Source organism: Rhinolophus sinicus, chromosome 1 (assembly GCF_057876585.1).
Source record: "Rhinolophus sinicus isolate RSI-liver-muscle chromosome 1, RSI-T2T, whole genome shotgun sequence".
Classification (NCBI taxonomy): Eukaryota; Metazoa; Chordata; class Mammalia; order Chiroptera; family Rhinolophidae; genus Rhinolophus; species Rhinolophus sinicus.
Window position 1 is genome coordinate 27,847,675 of NC_142501.1, and position 18,886 is coordinate 27,866,560.

Consider the following 18,886-nt stretch of genomic DNA (forward strand, 5'->3'; position numbering starts at 1 on the left):
TAGCTATAATTTAAGTCATATTTTAAATAATTATCTGATGATAGTGGAGCAACACAGTGAAACAAATAATATACCAAAAAGAGAGAAAAGTTTAACCAGAAGTGTGAGGGTCCATAAGAACATGTCATAATTGAAGAGAGATCAAGTGGACATGGAGGTAGATGCCATGGGACGTAAAGTTCAGGGGGGAAAACTGTTGGTTAAATGAAATTGGCAGGATTTATATAGCAGGCTTAAGAAAAAACTTTTAATTATTATGCAATGATAATTAGTAACTAAACATGTGCTATCAATTAGTAATTTTGTAATTTGTAACTTAAAATAACCTGAGTATTAATCCAAAAAGAAAAAAAGCCATGAAAACTTGATTCAAAATCTTTTGTTAAACTTCAATGATCATGTATTCTTAAAAATATTCTCTAATTTGAAAGAAACTCCAAACTATTTGTTAGGTTAAAGTGTAACCCAGATTAAAGTCTTCATACACCATCCCTGCAGAAACACAGTGTATGCATGTAGTGCACTTTGTACAAGAGAAACCTAAAATGAAGAGTAACTTAAAGTGGTGGCTTAGAAATGCAGCTTATATAACATCTTCAGCAAAGAACAATAAGTTCATAAAGAAATGATAAGATAAAAACCAGTAATTTTAAGCTTCCAAAGGCAGCAAACTATGGAAAAGTAAATATATGACAGAAAACTAATGAATTAAGGTTTGTTTGCAGATTGCTCTGGTGGGCACTTTCTAGACTAAGAATCTGCCTTCTGTAAAAGAAGAATTTATATCCAGGCTTTAAGCAGAAAAGGGGCAGGTAGAGAGACCTTTTCCTGTATTTGATACTGCCTCTTTCCTTTTCATTTTTAGTGATAAAACCACCAATATACTGTTTCCACCCCAGTTTTATTGAGATGAGTTATAATTGATATACAACAATGTATAAGTTTAAGGTTTGATACACAGATATAGTGCGCAATGATTACCACAATAAGGCTAGTTAATACATCCATCACCTCACACAATTACCATTTTGTTGTTGTTTATAACTGGAAGTTTGTACCCTCTCCATCTTGCCCACTCCCCAGGCCCTGGCAACCACCATTCTACTCTCTGTTTCTATGAGCTTGGCTTTTTTAGGTTCCACACATAAGTGAGATCATACAGTGTTTGTCTTTCTGGGTCTGGTTTGTTTTACTTAGCATAATGTCCTTCAGATTCATTCATGTTATTGCAACTAGCAGGATTTCTTTTTTATGGCTGAATAATAGTCCAGTGAATAATAGTCCATCCCATAGTTTCTTTAATTAGTCATATATAAGTGGACACTTATGTTGTTTCCATGGCTTGTCTTTGCAAATAATGACGCAAAGAATATGAGGGTTCAGATGTCTTTTCGAGACAGTCATTTCAAACTGCTTCTTAATGGTGTTTAGGTAAAAATAATTTTTATCTCAAAGAGGCATATTTTGAGTGACATATTCTGGTTTACTTCACTAAAAAGTGTCCTTGTTACATTTTCTGAAATGTAGGTATTATTTGTTATTTTTTATATGAGATGGTAGCCTTTGAAGAAGTGCCCAGCTTTAGAAAATAACTTATACTTAACCCTTCCAGTTAGGTGGCCTTAAGCTTTATCTTGTGTTCCCAGTACTCCATGACAACAACAGAACAGAAACTAAGATTCCCCAAGTTCATTATAAATCCTCAAAATTCAAGCCAGTTTCTGTGGCTGCTTTTCTCTTGGTATTCCCATTTTCACCAAATTCTGAGAATCTGCAGAATTTTTACCTTCTTGTCAGTTTAGCAATGTTTTCTTTAAGCTATAATATATTGTACAACAACGTTACAAAACTTGTTCTGTTCTTTTCAGTGGAACATATGCCAGGCTTCCCCGCTTTAATTCTAGAAACATAGTACAATTTATATTGATTTATTTTTTCAACACAAATATATGGGCTTTTTATGTATGTTTTCCATGACTTAAATACTTAATAAAATCTTAAAGCAAAAAAATGCAAGAAAACACAGACAGGAAGTTTAATGAACTCAGAAACACAATCAAAGAACAAAACGAACATTTTACCAAAGGGATTGAAATTTTAAAACAGAATCAAATAGAATAACTAGAGATTAAGAACTCAATAAAAGAAATGAAGAATGAAATAGCCAGCTTAGGTAATAGAGCTGACCAGATGGAGGAAAGAATCAGTGACATAGAAGATAGAAATCTGGAAATGACACAGATCAAAGAAGAGAAAGACTTGAGAGTTAAAATAAATGAAAGAAGTCTATAAGAACTTTCTGACTCTATCAGAAAGATCAATATAAGAATAATGGGCATACCAAAAGGAGACGAAAGGGAGAAGGGAACAGAGAGTATATTCAAACACATAGTCGATGAGAACTTCCCAAACTTGTGGAAAGAACTGGATCCTTGAATCCAAGAAGCAAATAGAATACATAATTACCTCAACCCCAACAGGCCTTCTCCAAGGCACATTGTATTTAATCTGTCAAAAATTAGTGATAAAGAAAGAACTCTCAAGGCTGCCAGGAAAAAGAAGATGGTAACCTACAAAGGAAAGGCCATTAGATTATCATCAGATTTTTCAGCAGAAATTGCACAAGCCAGAGGGTGTGGACTCAAATATTAAAACAACTGAAAGAGAGAAATTATGAGCCAAGAATAATATATTGGGAAAAACTATCCTTTAGATATGAAGGAGAAATAAAGACCTCTACACATATTCAGAAGCTGAGGGGATTTTCTAACACAACCTGCACTACAAGCAATATGGAAGGAGGCTATTCAACCTGACACAAAAAAGCAAAAGAGTACAAAACCATGAGTAGTATTACAAACAGACAGACAGAAGCAGGGAATGGCAACCCTACACCAAATAGGACACTATACACTTAAACAGAACACACAGGGTAAAGAAGGGAAAGAACACTAAAAAGAAAGAAGAAAAAGACAACTTGCTACTACAGTGCAGAAATCAATCACGGCATACATAGGCATAATTTGTGACAACAAAAATATAAAAGGGGGAGGGTAGAGGTCTGAATTGGCAAAAGGGAATGGAGAAAGGAAGCATGCTGAAGAAAATGGAATACTCTAACTATGAAACTTTTTTTACATAAACTTAAAGGTAACCAATCAAAAAAAAATCCAGACCTGAACTATATAACATAATAAAGGAAGAAACACAGGGAAAAATCATATCATCACCCTGAAATAATACACAGCAAAAAAAGAGGGCAAAGAAACAATGGAGACCCCGTCCTCCTAGAAAACCAAAGATAGAATGATAGGAAATCCTCATATATCAATAATCACCCTACAAGTAAATGGACTGAACTCATCAATAAAAAGGCACAGAGTAGCAAAATGGGTCAAAAAACTAAACCCAACCATACGCTGCCTCCAAGAGACATATCTGAGCTACAAGGACAAATATAGACTCAAAGTGAAAGGGTGGAAATTGACATTCCAAGCAAATGGTATTCAGAGAAAAACAGATGTAACTATACTTATATCAGATGATAAAAACTTCAGGACAAAAAAGGTAACAAGAGAGTAAGATGGACATTTCATAATGTTAAAAGGGACTATACAACAAGAAGACATAACAGTCATCAATATTTATGCCCCCAATCAGGGAGCACCAAAATATACTAAGCTACTAATAACAAAACTGAAGGGAGAAATTGACCAAAACACAATTATAGTAGGGGACCTAAATACATCATTGACAGCCATGGATAGATCATCCAAACAGAAAATAAATAAAGAAATATCAGCCCTAAATGACACATTAGATGAAACAGACATAATTGATATTTATAGAGTACCTCATCCTAGAACATCAGACTATACATTTTATTCCAGTGTACATAGGACATTCTCAAGGATAGACCATATATTGGGACATAAAACTAGTCTCAGCAAATTTAAGAAGATTGAAACCATACCAATCATATTCTCTGATCATAAGGCTTGGAAATAAGATATCAACAGCAAAAAGAAAGCAGGAAAACCCACAAATATGTGAAGATTAAACAACATAGTTTTAAAGAATGACTGCTTCAAAGAAAAAATAAGAGGAGAGATCAAAAGATACATAAAAAAGATACATCTCATTTGTTTCTAACAAATAAGAATGAAAATACATCCTACCAAATTTTGGGGGATGGAGCAAAAGCAGTTTTAAGAGGGAAATTTATATCCTTATAGGCCTATCTCAAGAAACAAGAAAAATCTCAGATAAATAACCTCACATTACACCTTAAAGAACTAGAAAAAGAAGAACAAATGAAACCCAAAGTAAGCAGAAGGAAGGAAATAATAAGAATCAGAGCAGAACTAAAGAAATAGAGAACAAAAAAATATATATAAAAAAATAAGACAATAAGAACAAAAGAGCTGATTCTTTGAAAGATTAATATAAGTTACAAACCTTTGGCTAGACTCACTAAGATAAAAGAGGAAAGACACAAATAAACAAAATCGGAAATGAAAGAGGGGAAATCATCACGAATATCACAGAAATACAAAGGGTCATCCAAGAATACTATGAAGGACTATATGCCACCAAATTCAATAAACTAGAAGAAATGTACAAGTTCTTAGAAATATATAGCCTTCCTAGGCTGAATCATGAAAAATTAGAAAATCTAAATAGACCGATCAACAGTAAGGAAATTTATCAGTCATCTGTAACCTTCCCAAAAGCAAAAGTCCAGGACCAGATGACTTCACCAGTGAATTCTACCAAATATTCAAAGAGGACATAATACATGTCCTACTCAAACTCTTCCAAAAAAACTGAAGACACAGTACTCCCTAACTCATTTTATGAGGCCAACATTACCCTGATACCAAAACCTGGTAAGGATTACACAAAAGAGAAAATTAGATTAGACCAATATCTCTGATGATTACAGACGCAAAAATCCTAAACAAAATACTAGAAAATTGAATGCAACAAGGTATTAAAAAGATTATACATCACAACCAAGTGGGGTTCATCCCAGAGGCACAAGTGTTGTCACACAGCAGCCTACCCGTCTGTCCCCTCGTGCCTACCCCTAAAGAAAGAAGAGTCTGTGAGACTAATCCTTTGAGGGACATTGCTTCACCTTTGTGCCATCTCCTTGTTTGGCCCCAAAGGATGGCTGGTTAGCCAATGATGGATAAGATTCCCCATGGGTGGGGGGGGCAACCCAAGCCAGGCACAGTCACGTGGGGGCCACCAGGAGAACTCACGGGGTTGATAGAGGTGGGTATAGACCCCCATCTTCCCCCGTCTAAGGAGAGCTTCTGCCTCTGTGGCTGTATTCCTTCCCACAACCTGCTTGGGAAGTGACGCAACATGTGATAACATCAGTTCTCCTTCTGTTCTTAACAATGAATTTCAGCATAAAGGTTTTTGTCCCTGGGGAGGTACATACCACTATTATTAAGACATCTTGGGACTTTCGATTCTGGCTGTTTGCAGGCTGTTTCAAGGGTGATTGGCTTGAATCAGTTTTTTGATATGATGTATGACACTCACAGACTGTGGAGAAAACAATGCTACCTCCTTGTGTGTACATCAATAAAAACCACAAGGTGGCCCGATTCGAGGCTCTCAGTCCTTTGAGGCTGTGAGACTCTTGGCCCCCTGTTTCATAATTTTCTTGATTTCTGTTTCTTTCTTAACCCTTTGCTGTCCCTTCTCGTTCTCTCACTGCCTGTGTTGTGCTGGACGCGACACACAAGGATGGTTCAACATATGCAAATCAATCAATGTGATACACCACATAAACAATATAAGGAACAAAATTATATGATTATACCAATAGATACAGAAAAAGCATTTCACAATATACAACAAAAATTTATGATTAAAACACTTAATAAAATAGGTACAGAAGGAAAAAAACCTTAACATAATTAAGGCCATATATGACAAACCCTCAGCTAATATCATAATTAATGGTGAAAAACTGAAGCCCTTTGCTCTACATTCAGGAATGCAAAGGGCTGTCCCCTATTACCTCTGCTTTTCAACACAGTATTGGAAATCCTAGCCAGAGCAATCAGGCAAGAGAAAGAAATAAAAGGCATCCAAATTGGGAATGAAGAAGTTAAAAATTGTCACTTTTTGCAGATGACATGATTCTATCTATAGAAAACCCTAATGACTCCACCAAAAAGCTATTAGAAACAATAAATGAATACAGTAAAGTTGTCGGCTACAAAATCAATGTATAAAAGTCCATTGCCTTCCTATATATTAACAATGAAATCTCGAAAAAGGAAATAAAAAGAACAATCCTTTTGCAATTGCAACAAAAAGAATAAAGTACCTGGGAATAAACTTAATCAAGGATGTGAAAGACCTATATACTGAAAATTATAAGACGTATTTAAAAGAAATTGAAGAAGACACAAAGAAATGTAAAGACATTCCATGTTCATGGATTGAAAGAATCAACATAGTTAAAATGGTCATATTACCCAAAGCAATATACTGATTGAATGCAATCCCCATCAAAATCCCAATGGCATGTTTTAAAGAAATAGAACAAAAAACCATCAGATTTGTACAAAACCATAAAAGACCACGAATAGCCAAAGCAATCCTAAGAAAAAAGAACAATGCTGGAACTATTATACTCCCTGACTTCAGCTTGTACTACACGGCAACAATAATCAAAACAGTATGGTATTGGCAGAAAAACAGACACAACAGACCAATGGAATAGAATTGAGAACCCAGAAATAAACCCACATAAATATAGACAGATAATTTTTGACAAAGAAATAAAAAACAAACAGTGGAGAAAATATGGCCTCTTCAATAAATGGTGGTGGGAGAATTGGAAGGCCACGTGCAAAAGAATGAAACTAGACTGCTGTCACCATGTACCAAAATTAACTCAAAATGAATCAAAGACCTAAACATAAGACCTGAAACAATAAACTGTATAGAAGAAAACATAGGTACTAAACTTATGGACCTTGGGTTCAAATAGCACTTTATGAATTTGACTTCAAAGAAAGGGAAGTTAAAGCTAAAATAAATTAATGGGACTGTACCAAACTCAAAAGCTTCTGAACAGCAAAGAAACCATCGACAAAACACAGAGGCAACCAATTGAATGGGAGAAGATTTTTGCAAACAACATTTCTGATAAGGGGCTAATATCCAAAATATATAAGGAACTCACACAAGTCAACAACAAAAACAACAACAACAAAAAAAAACAAACAAACAAGCAATCCAAGTAAAAAATGGGCAGAGGACCTGAATAGACATTTCTCCAAAGAGGACGTACAACTGGCGAATAGACATATGAAAAAATGAAAAATGTTCAACATCACTAATCATTAGACAAATGAAATAAAAACCACAATGAGATATCACCTCACACCATTTAGAAAGACTATCATCAACAAGACAAATAATAACAAATGTTGGAGAGGCTATGGAGAAAAAGGAACCCTCATACACTTTTGGTGGGAATGCAGATTGGTGCTATATTCTTATTACAAGGAACAATTCATTTTGCTAAGTATGTCATGTGCCATATAAAATTAGTAGTGGCATTTTGAAATTTTTCAACTTTTATTTTGAAAATTTTCAAATATAGCAAATTTAATGAGCCCTCATACACTCTTCACCTAGCTTTAAGTCTATTTAATTTTCAAATATTTTATCTTTGAAAAGTTCTAAATGACTTATTAGTTTAATATTTGCACATATTTAATAAAACAATAGCTTAAAATTTATTTGAACCTAGGCATCAACAGTTTACTAAATTTAAAAATGAATTTGTTCATCACTCAAAAAATTTTAAAATAAATAAAACATTGTTATAGAAAATAAATTATTTAATTGTTAACCTTTATTCGCTGCAAGGTTATGTCTTGTGGCATGTTAAATAGAAAAAATATTTAACAAATATTGATGTAATTTTCTTCTGGAAGTTTTCTTCATAGAGAACACTCAGGGAATGGCTTTTGTGTCTTTGAATCCTTTATGTTTTATAAACAATAAACTCTTTATATATTCTTCTGCATACAAATGAACGTGTTTTGATTTGAACAGTTTTCTGTGTAACCTTTAAAACTTGAGCCATAAAGTGCACAGTTCCCAGGTCCCATGTTAATCATTGTTAGTCTAGAGAGAGAAAACAAATTACATTTATTAATGTAAGAATATAAAAATTAAACAGTATTTATTTAAATACAGGTACTAAAATAATATCATTTCAGGAGTATTTAGGACCGTGCCTGGCCTTTCCTAATTCACAGATATGCAATATATAGCCAACTCAAAAAAATAAAGTAAAAATAGCATTCTATTGTAAATTATGTACTACTATTTTTATACATTGGAAATCAGCCAATTTAGAAAGTCATGAAATTCTCTTCACATATGTACCTGAGTGAAATGGAAAATTTTAAATGTTTTTTAAAAAATGTTTAGAGTAGAAATCAATTAGAATTCATGTTCAGTGTCATGTTTTGTGAAAAGTATACAATCTTCAATTAGATGCAATTTTACTTGGTAAGAAAATTTTCAAAAGTTGTAAAATCCTCTAATACATACAGAAGGTGCCAAAAATATGTATACACATTTTAAGGAAGGAAAAAACTGTATTAAAATTGTAATGATACATACCGATAACAAAAGGTGAATACAAGTCATATTTGACTTCTGTAATCACAAGAGGTGCTCAAAGTGATTACCATCAGTGCAATTTTAATACAATTTTTTTCCTATCTTAAAATGTTTATACAATTTTTTGGCACCCTCTGTATATCATTAGATAAGAAGGTAGGTAGTCCCTGGTATATGAATACAAGGGGAAACTTGAAACGAACGCATGGCAGTAAAGAGTTGTCCATTGATCACTGCCAATTAACCATTAATGTAGCAACATAAATTTAACAATCAGTAAAAACAGCTTTTTTGTCACTTAATGGTAATTCTGGCTATAGAGTCAGAAAGACATATATTTGAATCCTTGTTGTAATTATTGCTAATGTTATGACTAGATGAGTTATTATACACTCTGAGACTCTGTTCTTTACAAGCAAAATTTGGTTAAAATTATATATGTTATATAAAACTTTTAAGAGTATTTCATGAGAAGATATATATATATATATATATATATATATATATATATATATATATATATATGGCTTAAAACTGTGTCACAGAGAGGAAAAGCACCAAATTAAATGAACATTAACATTAATGTTGTGATTGTCTTTATTACTTATTAAATCATTAAAGATTGAAATAAATAAAATGTACTTCAACTAAATAATTTAAAACACATTCTAGAGAACTTCTGTTTCATCTGTGATATTATGAGACTGAAGGAAAGCAGAAGTCGTAAACCACTTAGGTTTTGCTCCTGATCTTTGTGCCAGAATGGAGACATTACTAACCAGTGTAGTGACAGGCCAGATCTTCCAAAGGGAGCTCTGTGAATACTAGGCTATTGTCACTTGGCTGGTGTACAGACTTGAGCTGTATAATCAATGGCTAAAAGAGAAACATATAGATACCTAATACACATGATACCTGAGTCTAGAAAGATGTAGAAAGCTGCGGTTCATAGGACACTGTAATTGAGATGACAGTTGAAGAAAAAAATAAATCTGAAGATATGCAAAATGTCCCAGATGAGTACTTAGCAGAATATTGATCAATATATATCTACTCAATAACTACTCAAAGACAAAGAAAGGATTATCTAAAATGGTTTAGAGGGAACAGTTCTTAGTGCTTACTCTAAGTTCCAGTGCTTACATTGGAATCAACCACATTTGTCCCAGTCATATTGCAAAACCTCATATTTCTCAAGGCTTTGAGATTATATAGAAGGGGCTTGGCTCAGTTGTGGGGGATAATTAGCTCTAGAATGATAACACTAACTAATAATAAATAAAGCAAGACGAAAACAAATCAAACTGTTCCCAAGTAACTTATCTGAGTTCCACAAAAAAATGTTCATGAGTATTTATAGCAATAAAAAAAATGTGGCATCAAAGAAGGTGCTCCATATCATTAGTCGTTAAGGAAATGCACATTGAAACTATGAGACACCACTGCACACATTAGAATGGCTAAAATTTAAGAGACTGACCATACGTGTTGACCAGGATGTTGAGCAACTAGAAGTCTCACGCACTGCTGGCTGGGAATGTAAAATTGCAAAACCCCTTTGGATAGTAGTTTGACTTAAAAAGTTAAACATGCTTATTATATGATCCATCCATTCCACTCCTAGGTATTTATGTAAGAAAAAGGAAAGCCTATGTTCATACAAAGACTTGCACACAAATGTTCATAGCAAGTAGCTTTATTTTTAATATTCAAAAACTGGGAACTTCCCAAACATCCATCAACAAGTGAAAGGATAAACAAATTGAGCAACACTCATAAATGGAATGCCTCTCAGCAATAAAAACAAATTAACTCTTTATACATGCTATGAGGTGGATAATCTCAAAATATTTATACTGAATAAAAAATCAGACATAAAAATAGTACATACTGTAGGACTCCATTTATATTAAATTCTATAAATTACAAACTAATCTGTAGTGACAGGAAGCAGATTAGTTGCCTGGAGTTTGAAGCAGGTAGGTCGGAGGGGCATGAAGGAGGCATTACAAAAGTGCAAAGGGAAAGTTTTGCAGGTAACAAAATATGTTAATTATCCTGATGTTATTAATGATTTCATGGATGTATACATTTGTCAAAATTAGACTTTAAATATGTGCGCTTTGTTGAATGTCAATTATGTCTCAACAAATTGAGTAATAACTTCAAAAAAGAATGTATGTGACACTTAGCCTCTCTGCTTTAGAGTCCTCATTTGTAAAATGAGCATTGTATTAGACCTATCTTGCACAGTATTTAGCACATAGCAAACAATCAGTGTTACTCATTATCACTGGTATTGGCTGCTCTGCTCCACAATGTACTAAATTTAGTCCCTAAAAGGTTTTTTTTTGTTGTTGTTTTTTGTTTTTGTATATGGGGATGTCCTGCCATTATGTAAAGAAAAATGTGATCGTTAACTGATCATAGGAATAGCTTAGGGACAAATTCAAAAATAGAGACCTATTGGCACAGACTTACTGGTTGGGTGAAAGAATGGAGCCATCTTCCCACTGCCAGGATCCACTTTTTGGATTTTGTACTAGTCCCATCCAATGAAAGGATTTCACCAATTTGAAGAAATCCTGTTTGAAATAACAAGTAAAGTCAGTGCTCAGAATTTTAGTATATACAAGGTCATAATCATTTAATTATTTTTCCCACACTTGGGAAAAATGCAGCCTGTCTTCTAGCATAATTCCAACTTAAACAACACATACACAATACCTGCAATTTTTGGGCTTTATTTTTAATGTAGAATTATTTGGGGTTGATATCTGAGCTTTAGTGCCTCTATTATTATATTTCGGGTTCCTATTCCAGAGAGTTGCTTTATATGGTAGGACCAAATATAGGAAAAGGAATTAAAACAATACTTAACCTGGTCCTCTTTGCTGTATATCTTCAGGAGACTGGAATTGTGAGACATACAAGAAGCTTGGCTCTGGGACCAGGTTTTGCTCTCTTCAAAAAATTGATAGCAGTTATTTCTGTAGCACAACCAGTTTTTAGGACATGGGCCACAGTAACTTTCTAGAAAGGGAGACTATATTATTAATTCTGCACATGTCTGACTATTGTAACAGATTTTGTCTAGACAGGTTCAACACCTTTTATATTCTAGTTCTAAAATTCTAGATAATTAAACCAGTAAGGTCATACCCAATGACATCGCTACACATAGATAGATGATAGATAGAATGATAGATAAACCAAAAGAGTTCTCTACTTTTTACAAGTACTCCATCATTGTAAAAAATAAAATAAAATTTAAAAAGCTATGGTGAATTGTGGACAAGAATTTATTTTCTTACAGTTTTTTTGTTAACACAATTAGATACATGCCTAAAACCAAGTATACATAGATGCATGCAATTTGCGCTTCAAAATATTACAAAACTTCCACTCACCATTCACAGAAGTTGGAGCCACTTGGTTGAATAATGCTATTAAAATAATCATAATTATTAGAAGGGTTTTTGTTGTTAGTAACATAGTCCAAGCAAAAATAAAAAATAATTGACAACTTTCTAGACTAACAGTTAAAATATAAAATATAGTCAATATTTCTAATTTATGTTTCTGTCCTTTTGAATATTAATCAAAGTAATTCATTACAATCATTAGATCAACAATGCTGCATTCTACTTCTCTGTTATCACTTACAATTTATGACTATGGCACTGCATATCATTACCATTACAATGAAACGGATTCCCATAGCTACAGCAATGGACTGGGTGAGAAAAAATGGAGATGCTGTCAAAGAAAAAAAGAGAGAGAAAGATGAAAAAAGGATAAAGGGTTCTGCTATCTTCATGTTTAATATAAACATTAAAGTGTTTTTTTATGTGGGGGTGATATCAGTGCTTTTTCCTTATTTATTTTTCTCAGAACAGGTAACATAAGTACTTTGGAAATTACTAAAAAATAAGACTATAAAAATGTAATATTCATTTCCTCCTTTTCCTCTCTAGTACCCCAGTCCACCACCATAGAATAAATCATAGTTATAATTTATAAAATTTTCCATGGAGATAGAATAATAAATATGGACACTTCCCCCTTTTAATAACACATATTTAAAAAACCATACAAAATATTCTATGATTTTTTTCACTTAAGAAACTATCCTAATGATTATTCTATATCATGTCTTATAAAACTGTCAATTTTTAATAGATAGCTTCTTGTATTGTGTTTCATTGGTACATGGACAAAGTCTAATTACTGACAGACTTTTAATTTTTTCCCAATGCATAAATTGTTCCTTAGTTTTCACTATTAGATATAAATAACATTTCATATAAACCTGTGCATATTTTTTGATATCTCTCTTGGAGAAATTCCTAAAAGGGTAATTACTGAGTCAAAGGGCATTTGCTTTTTAAATTTTTATAATGATTGAAAATTTCAGTCCAAAGAGGTTATACTAATTACATAGTACCAAATACAAATTTAAAGGCCTGTTTTCTCACATCTTCCTCTGCATTAAATATTATTCACACTTTCTAAATGTATAAATCTGATAAGCAATACTATTTTTTAATTTTAACTTTATTTTTCTTCTTATGAATAAGATAACAGAAGATTGAACATCTCTTATTATGATTAAATTATGATTTTATTTTATTTCTCTGATACTTGTTGTATGTGTATTAACTGGTTTTTTCCTCACTTTTTAGGTTGAGAATATTAGTTTCATTTCTTGCCATATGTTTTGCAAATATGATACTGTTGGGGTGTTGAAATGGATAATGGTTGACTTGCTCAAACCATTGTGCTTTTTTTGGTATGAATAAAAATACTTTTATTATTCTGAGCTTACAAAATAAATTACGACCATGTTTCAATATAAGTTACATGGTTTCCCTTTTTTATTTATTTGGTGTGTGTGTGTGTGTGTGTGTATGTGTGTGTGTGTGTGTGTGTTTATGTTTAATAATAAATGAGGTGGAAACTCACATTTACAAAAAATTTTCTTTTTCAATTGGGCACCAAATTTTTCTATGATTTACTGAATAAATCAATGTGTCCTCATTGATATGAAATACCAACTTTAGCATATAATACATTCCTATATGTCTTTGCATTTATTCCTATATTCTTTAATTTGTCTTTCCAGTCAAATTATTATTAAAACATCCTTGCTTCTATAATATGCTTGAGTACTGATAACTTCTAATGCCCATAATATTATATCACATTTCTTTTCCAGAATGTTTTAGCTATCATTACACTTCATATATGCCTTCAGAACTTTAAAATGAGCTTTTCAAGAACCTGCCACTTTTAGAATATAGTACACTGGTCTTTCAACAGAATTACTTTAAATGTATAAACATATAGAGAAGATTTACATGGGTATAATGTCTTTTAGCCTTGAATAGTTGCTGTTTCCATTATATATGTCTTACTTTGTGTTCATTAATACAACTTTTTTTTTCTCAACCATTTTTATTTCATTATAAATTCCCCCCCCCATCCTAAGGAGAAAAATTTAACTAAAATTTAATTAATAAATTTTACTTTATATTTCTCATAATGGGAAAAATTAATACTAAGGAGTAAGATTTTATTGGGTATTATTTAGCTTTGGAAGGCTATATTCCAAAGCTAAACATTACCCAATAAAATCTTACAATGGAATACAACTTTAAAGTAATAAATTTATTTCTAGTATTTTTAATTAAAAAGTTTATTTCTGATTTTGATTTTATAAATATTGCATTTTTTTTCATCACATGTTCCTTGTTTTGGATCATTAAGACAGTTGATTTTTACATCTTATTTTCAGTCAAACCCACAAATCAGAATCAGATTTCTTTATTGTTTGTAATATTTTAGGGTGAAGCTTTTGAGGGTTTTAAAAATATTTTAAATCATATGTTCTTGCTAATATTAGTTTTGCCTTTTCATTCTAATTCTAGATCATTTGCTTTTTTTCTTTGCTTGATTATTAACATTGACTAGTACCACCAAGCAATCAATATTGATCAGCAATAATGATAATAAAAATTCTTGCCTTTTTCTAACTAAAATAAAAATGCTGTTAGCATTTATCAATAAGCACAATGAGAGCATTTGAACATATATCTTAAAGGCAGTATTTATATTTTAGAGGTTTTAAAGTTAAGGTCTTATAAGTTAAGAATTTATAAGATTTTGATTTTGTCCAAAGCCTTTTTAACATTATGCTTAAGGTTTACAATGTTTGATTATTACATATGACACATATTTATTCCTATAGCACTTGAAAGTGATGCTATTTGATAATCACTTATTTTTTAACACTTAATCAAAATTTATAAGTGAGAGTAGTGTGTTGTTTTTCTTTGTGTGCAAATAAGCTATTTCAGGTTCCATTTTCAGTCAAATGTATTCTGCGTTGATAAAGGCCAGCGCGCATATCGCGTTCACTACACAGAAACATTTCTGTTAATAGCAATCCACTCATTGTTTCCATACTATTTAAAAACATAATTCTGAAGGATATTTATATTCCTTTTCTTTTGTTTTCCATTTTTATTTACTCCTACTTAAACCTAGTTGTTCAGTGATCCCTTAGAAATTGCTGTCTCAATTGTCATTATTATGATAATGTCATTATTTTTAGAGCATGAAAGATCCTAACAATTTCTACTAATTTTATTATATATTACAATATTATATTAGAGTTAATATCATTTCTCCTTCTCTAATGAAGGTAAAATAAACTTAATACTTATCACTGATAATTACATAGTTTCCAACTATCACCTCAAGACGACACATGAAGTATAGTACTTACGGTTTTCTCCACATGTGTTTGTGGCTAATGTAGGTCTTTTCTTTTGTGATGGTATAGAAGTATCACGATTTGCGAATTCAAATTTATAATTATGAGAGTCACTCATCACTGGAGAAAAAGAATTCATGCCAACTTGAGTGAAGGTCTTTCTGTCACTTGGATTATAACTTTTTAAAATTTAACTTGCCATTTCTATCCTTTTCATTTTTTATTTTTTTTTTTGGTATAGGAGATATAGTCAACAATATTGTAATAACTATGTATAGTGCCAGGTGGGTACTGCATCTATCCTTTTCCTTTTAAAGTATAACATCAAGTTACTTTTGCTTTATATTACTTCATTTTTATGATTTTTACAGTTTGTAATATAAATAAAATTATATTTATTCTATAGCAAAATATTTTTATCAGGATCTTATATACTATTAAAATAAGTTAATTCTTAACATGTATTAAAGTCTAACATTAATGAAGACACTATATAGTGAAAAGGACAGGGACCTATGGAGTTAGACATGTGTTTAATTTACAGAACCACATTTACTAAGTTAATAATTTCAAAAATTAAAAATAATGAAAAAGGAAAGAAAGAAGAAAAAGGAGGGAAGGAAGGAAGGAAGAAAGGAAGGAAGGAAAAAAGAAGGAAGAAAGAAAGGAAAGAAGTAGAAAGAATAAAGGATATCAATACAACCTGGTATTTTAAAAAGTGAAATAAAATAATATACACTTAGTATCAATGATGCAGTCACATAGTAAACACTTAGTAAAGGGCAGAGTGTCTATAGTGAAGGACATACAGAGAATAAAAAAGTACAGTATAAAACTTTAGGATAAAAACAAAGAATCTTGCTTCTGAAAAAAACAAATATAAAATCATTTTACTCTCTTCTTGAAATAGTAAAAATTACTAAATATGTAAAAACCTCCTATAAATGAAATGCTAATGTTAATTACCTTTTATACATAAAATTTAACTCAAAATTGTACATACAATATGTGATTTAATTATTAAACATGTGAAAAGAGTAGGTATTATTTTATGGATGAAGAAATTGAATCTTAGAAGTCGCCAATATTATATTGCTTATTTAATGCAGTGTTATCAACTATGAGTAATTTATAATACTTTTAGTTTAAAAAACACTTTCAAATACATGTCATTTTATTTGAATATTATAGAAATCCACTAAAATAAGTGTCACATGTTTGGTATCTCTACTTCATAGAAAAGAAAACTTAAGTGCATAGAGGCTGTGGGTTGCCAAGATTTCAAAGCTAGAGACCGGTAAAAGTTTGATTGAAATTCAATTCTTTTGACTCCAATTCTGATGCTGTTGCTATTCCAGGCTGCTTCAAATTGTCAGAGACTTTTGGTAGTTAATAAAGGAAAGGAGAGAAATAGCTTTCAAGTTTTTGAAAACTTGATTTAAAATATAACATGAACATAACATGAAATGGACATAAAATGAACATAAGTGAATCAGAGTAAATTGCTTTCCTATGCCTTACATGCTTGTATCAAATTTTGGCTATATTAAAATTACACACAGTCTAAACTACACATTTATGTGAAAGAACATACCCGTACTCTGATGAGCCCACTGATCTCGGACCGACCTCATCATATAATTGTAACTGCTCATCTACCTCAGAGATGAATCCAAAGTCTTCACTGTACAAAAGTTCCTGAATAAAATAAAATGACACATTTATTTTATTCTGTCTCTTTCCTTGTGGTGAGATGATATAGCTTGATCGGAAAAGTGAGAATACAGAAAAAATTCCCCCCATGCATATATAAATAAGAAAAGAATGAAAAATGAGAATTTATATAAAAACAGGTAAAATTCATTGTTAAAATTTATCTTGGTTATAAAATAATAAACAATTAATTTAAAAATGTAAAATATATAATGGTTTTTAAACATCCCCTACAATAAGATACTTAATCAAAAAAATGTTTCCATCACTCAAATTGAATGACAGCACATATATTTTTCTAGTCATAGTTGTTTTGCTTTATTTGGTAATAATTGCTTTCTTGGCAAGGTAAATTTGGATAAGATAGATGAATTTTTGTTGAATGTTTCCTCCTAGTACATTTTACTTCAAGTTCCGTTCATATGGTCATCATCATCATTTATAAGTTATTATAAGTATCATTATAAACAAAAATGATTTCACATTTGTTTATATAGCAACTGGTTATAGTGTGTAGCTGAGCTCTCAGAAGAAAATAACTATGTAGTAAATATGCATAGTGCTTAGATTTTACAAATAAAATCTGTTTCATACATATACATAATAGTTGGAAGCAACTATTATGCAAGTAAAGTTGTGTATCACATAAGGTAAGTGCTTTGCATAAGAGCACAAAACTCATAAGGGTGAGAATTCAAATTGAAATTCAATTCTTTAATTTCAAATGTAAAGATTCATTATTCTAGTTTTGTTTAGAGATAGGGCTCCATCTTACAGCAACATCATAACTTCTAATTCTTCAATAAATTTATTCTAATTATCTATAATTGAATAAAAAGAGTACACCTCAGACATTGGTTGCCTTCAGTAATTCTAGTCAAACACTTAAGAAACAATTAGAATTACCTCACAATGTAAATATTTTTAGAAAACTTTCTTGAGGTTGAAACCTCAAGAGTTCCTCATTTCTTGAATAATAGTTGTTAGAAACACACACACACACACACACAGAGAAGGACACACACCTGATCAGAGATGGAAGGTCCTGCTTCTTGCGAAAATTTTAGACATGTCCTGAGTTCCCAATTTAGAACTGAAATAAGAGATGTTTAAACAATTTTGATCCCTGAGAAAATTATGACAAATATTGTTCTAATCTCATCTTCCTGTTGAAAAAAACAGCACAAACCACAGTACTTCAGCTTCATCACTACACAGAAAGTGTTGCTAACTTGTGAAAGAAATGCTAGGTCCTAACATTTTATGACTTAAAATGGATGAATTCAGTGTTAAAAAGTTTCCCAGAGTTTTGAGAAACAAATAGCAGGATCATATGATCTCTTTCTGAATCAAAAGTGAAAAATTATTATAAAATGTGGTTGTAAATACTGGGTGAAAAAAGAAAAGAAAATTAAATAAACTTTTTAATTATCCTGTGGATGTGCTATTATAAATTTGAGTGGAATTAAGTATGCTGTATCATATAAGTTAAAACTATAGAAAGACCTTTTCATAAATATACGCATATATATAAATACACACATATATGTGTACATACATGACCTTTTAATTATGAAAATATAAACTGTATACAATATTAAAATTCCATGATAAACCATCATATGCTTTGTTTAAATATTTATCAATTTATAGCCAATATTATTTCATTTTTGATATGTGTGGATGTCTCAGATATTGACTGACATAAAGACAGAGATCAAC

The 18,886-nt window shown here is 31.4% G+C and overlaps 1 protein-coding gene across 2 annotated transcripts; it reads right to left on the reverse strand.

Annotated features, from left to right (window-relative positions):
* Positions 1-792: 792 nt before the first annotated feature.
* KLRK1 (killer cell lectin like receptor K1) lies at positions 793-18,293 on the reverse strand. 2 transcript variants are annotated; one of them, XM_074319499.2, is made up of 8 exons: positions 18,190-18,293; positions 17,046-17,149; positions 15,464-15,571; positions 12,340-12,432; positions 12,084-12,119; positions 11,555-11,637; positions 11,155-11,258; positions 793-8,169 (listed from the first exon to the last, which is right to left on the reverse strand). In XM_074319499.2, exons 2-8 carry the CDS (start codon positions 17,104-17,106, stop codon positions 8,052-8,054), a joined length of 603 nt encoding a protein of 200 aa, XP_074175600.2. In that variant the 5' UTR covers positions 17,107-17,149; positions 18,190-18,293; the 3' UTR covers positions 793-8,051. The 2 variants fall into 2 exon arrangements, with proteins under 2 accessions (XP_074175600.2, XP_074175596.2); XM_074319495.2 differs by having other exon boundaries at positions 11,555-11,706.
* Positions 18,294-18,886: the final 593 nt, after the last annotated feature.

What these genes read in the sequence shown, in the direction of transcription:
- KLRK1 (XM_074319495.2), bottom strand. Translation starts at nt 17,106, where the DNA reads ATGAGCAGTTACAATTATATGATGAGGTCGGTCCGAGATCAGTGGGCT. An exon ending in GTGGGCTCATCAGAGTACGG is followed by an intron (nt 15,572 to 17,045) that starts GTATGTTCTTTC and finishes CTTTTTCTCCAG; the next exon opens with TGATGAGTGACTCTCATAAT. An exon ending in TCCATTCTTTCACCCAACCA is followed by an intron (nt 8,170 to 11,154) that starts GTAAGTCTGTGC and finishes TTCTCTCTCTAG; the next exon opens with ACTAACAATGATTAACATGG.